The following is a 280-nucleotide window of genomic DNA, read 5'->3' as shown; positions in this document are numbered from 1 at the left end:
GCGAGGCTGTGGGGTCAGGGTGAGGATGCTGTGGGGTTGGGATGGGGGTGCTGCAGGGTTGGGGGCCTACACCAGTTTGGTGCTGGGCCCCCAATGCACATGGTGTGGGTGGCTGGGGGGGGGGATGTGAGTTGGGGGTCCTCTCCCACATGGGGCCGGGGAGAGGCTGAGAGCAGGGTCAGGGCAGCTCTGTCCCCACAGTGCGTCGGGACATGGTGAAGATCTCCTCCACGCTGGAGGTGGACGTCGAGGATGTCACAGAGGCGGGGGGGCACACACA

General features: G+C 66.4%; 1 protein-coding gene across 1 annotated transcript in view; it reads left to right on the top strand.

Moving 5' to 3' along the window:
- Nucleotides 1-280, top strand: part of THEMIS2 (thymocyte selection associated family member 2) — a 7920-nt gene that overhangs the window by 5862 nt on the left and 1778 nt on the right. The window contains 1 exon segment of the mRNA XM_019474007.1: nt 202-263. Within this exon segment, the coding sequence (XP_019329552.1) occupies nt 202-263 (62 nt within the window).

Source organism: Aptenodytes forsteri, unplaced genomic scaffold (assembly GCF_000699145.1).
Source record: "Aptenodytes forsteri isolate BGI_AS27 unplaced genomic scaffold, ASM69914v1 Scaffold40, whole genome shotgun sequence".
Lineage (NCBI taxonomy): Eukaryota > Metazoa > Chordata > Aves > Sphenisciformes > Spheniscidae > Aptenodytes > Aptenodytes forsteri.
The sequence above is the reverse complement of the archived record's forward strand: the minus strand, read 5'-3'. Positions and strand labels throughout refer to the sequence as shown.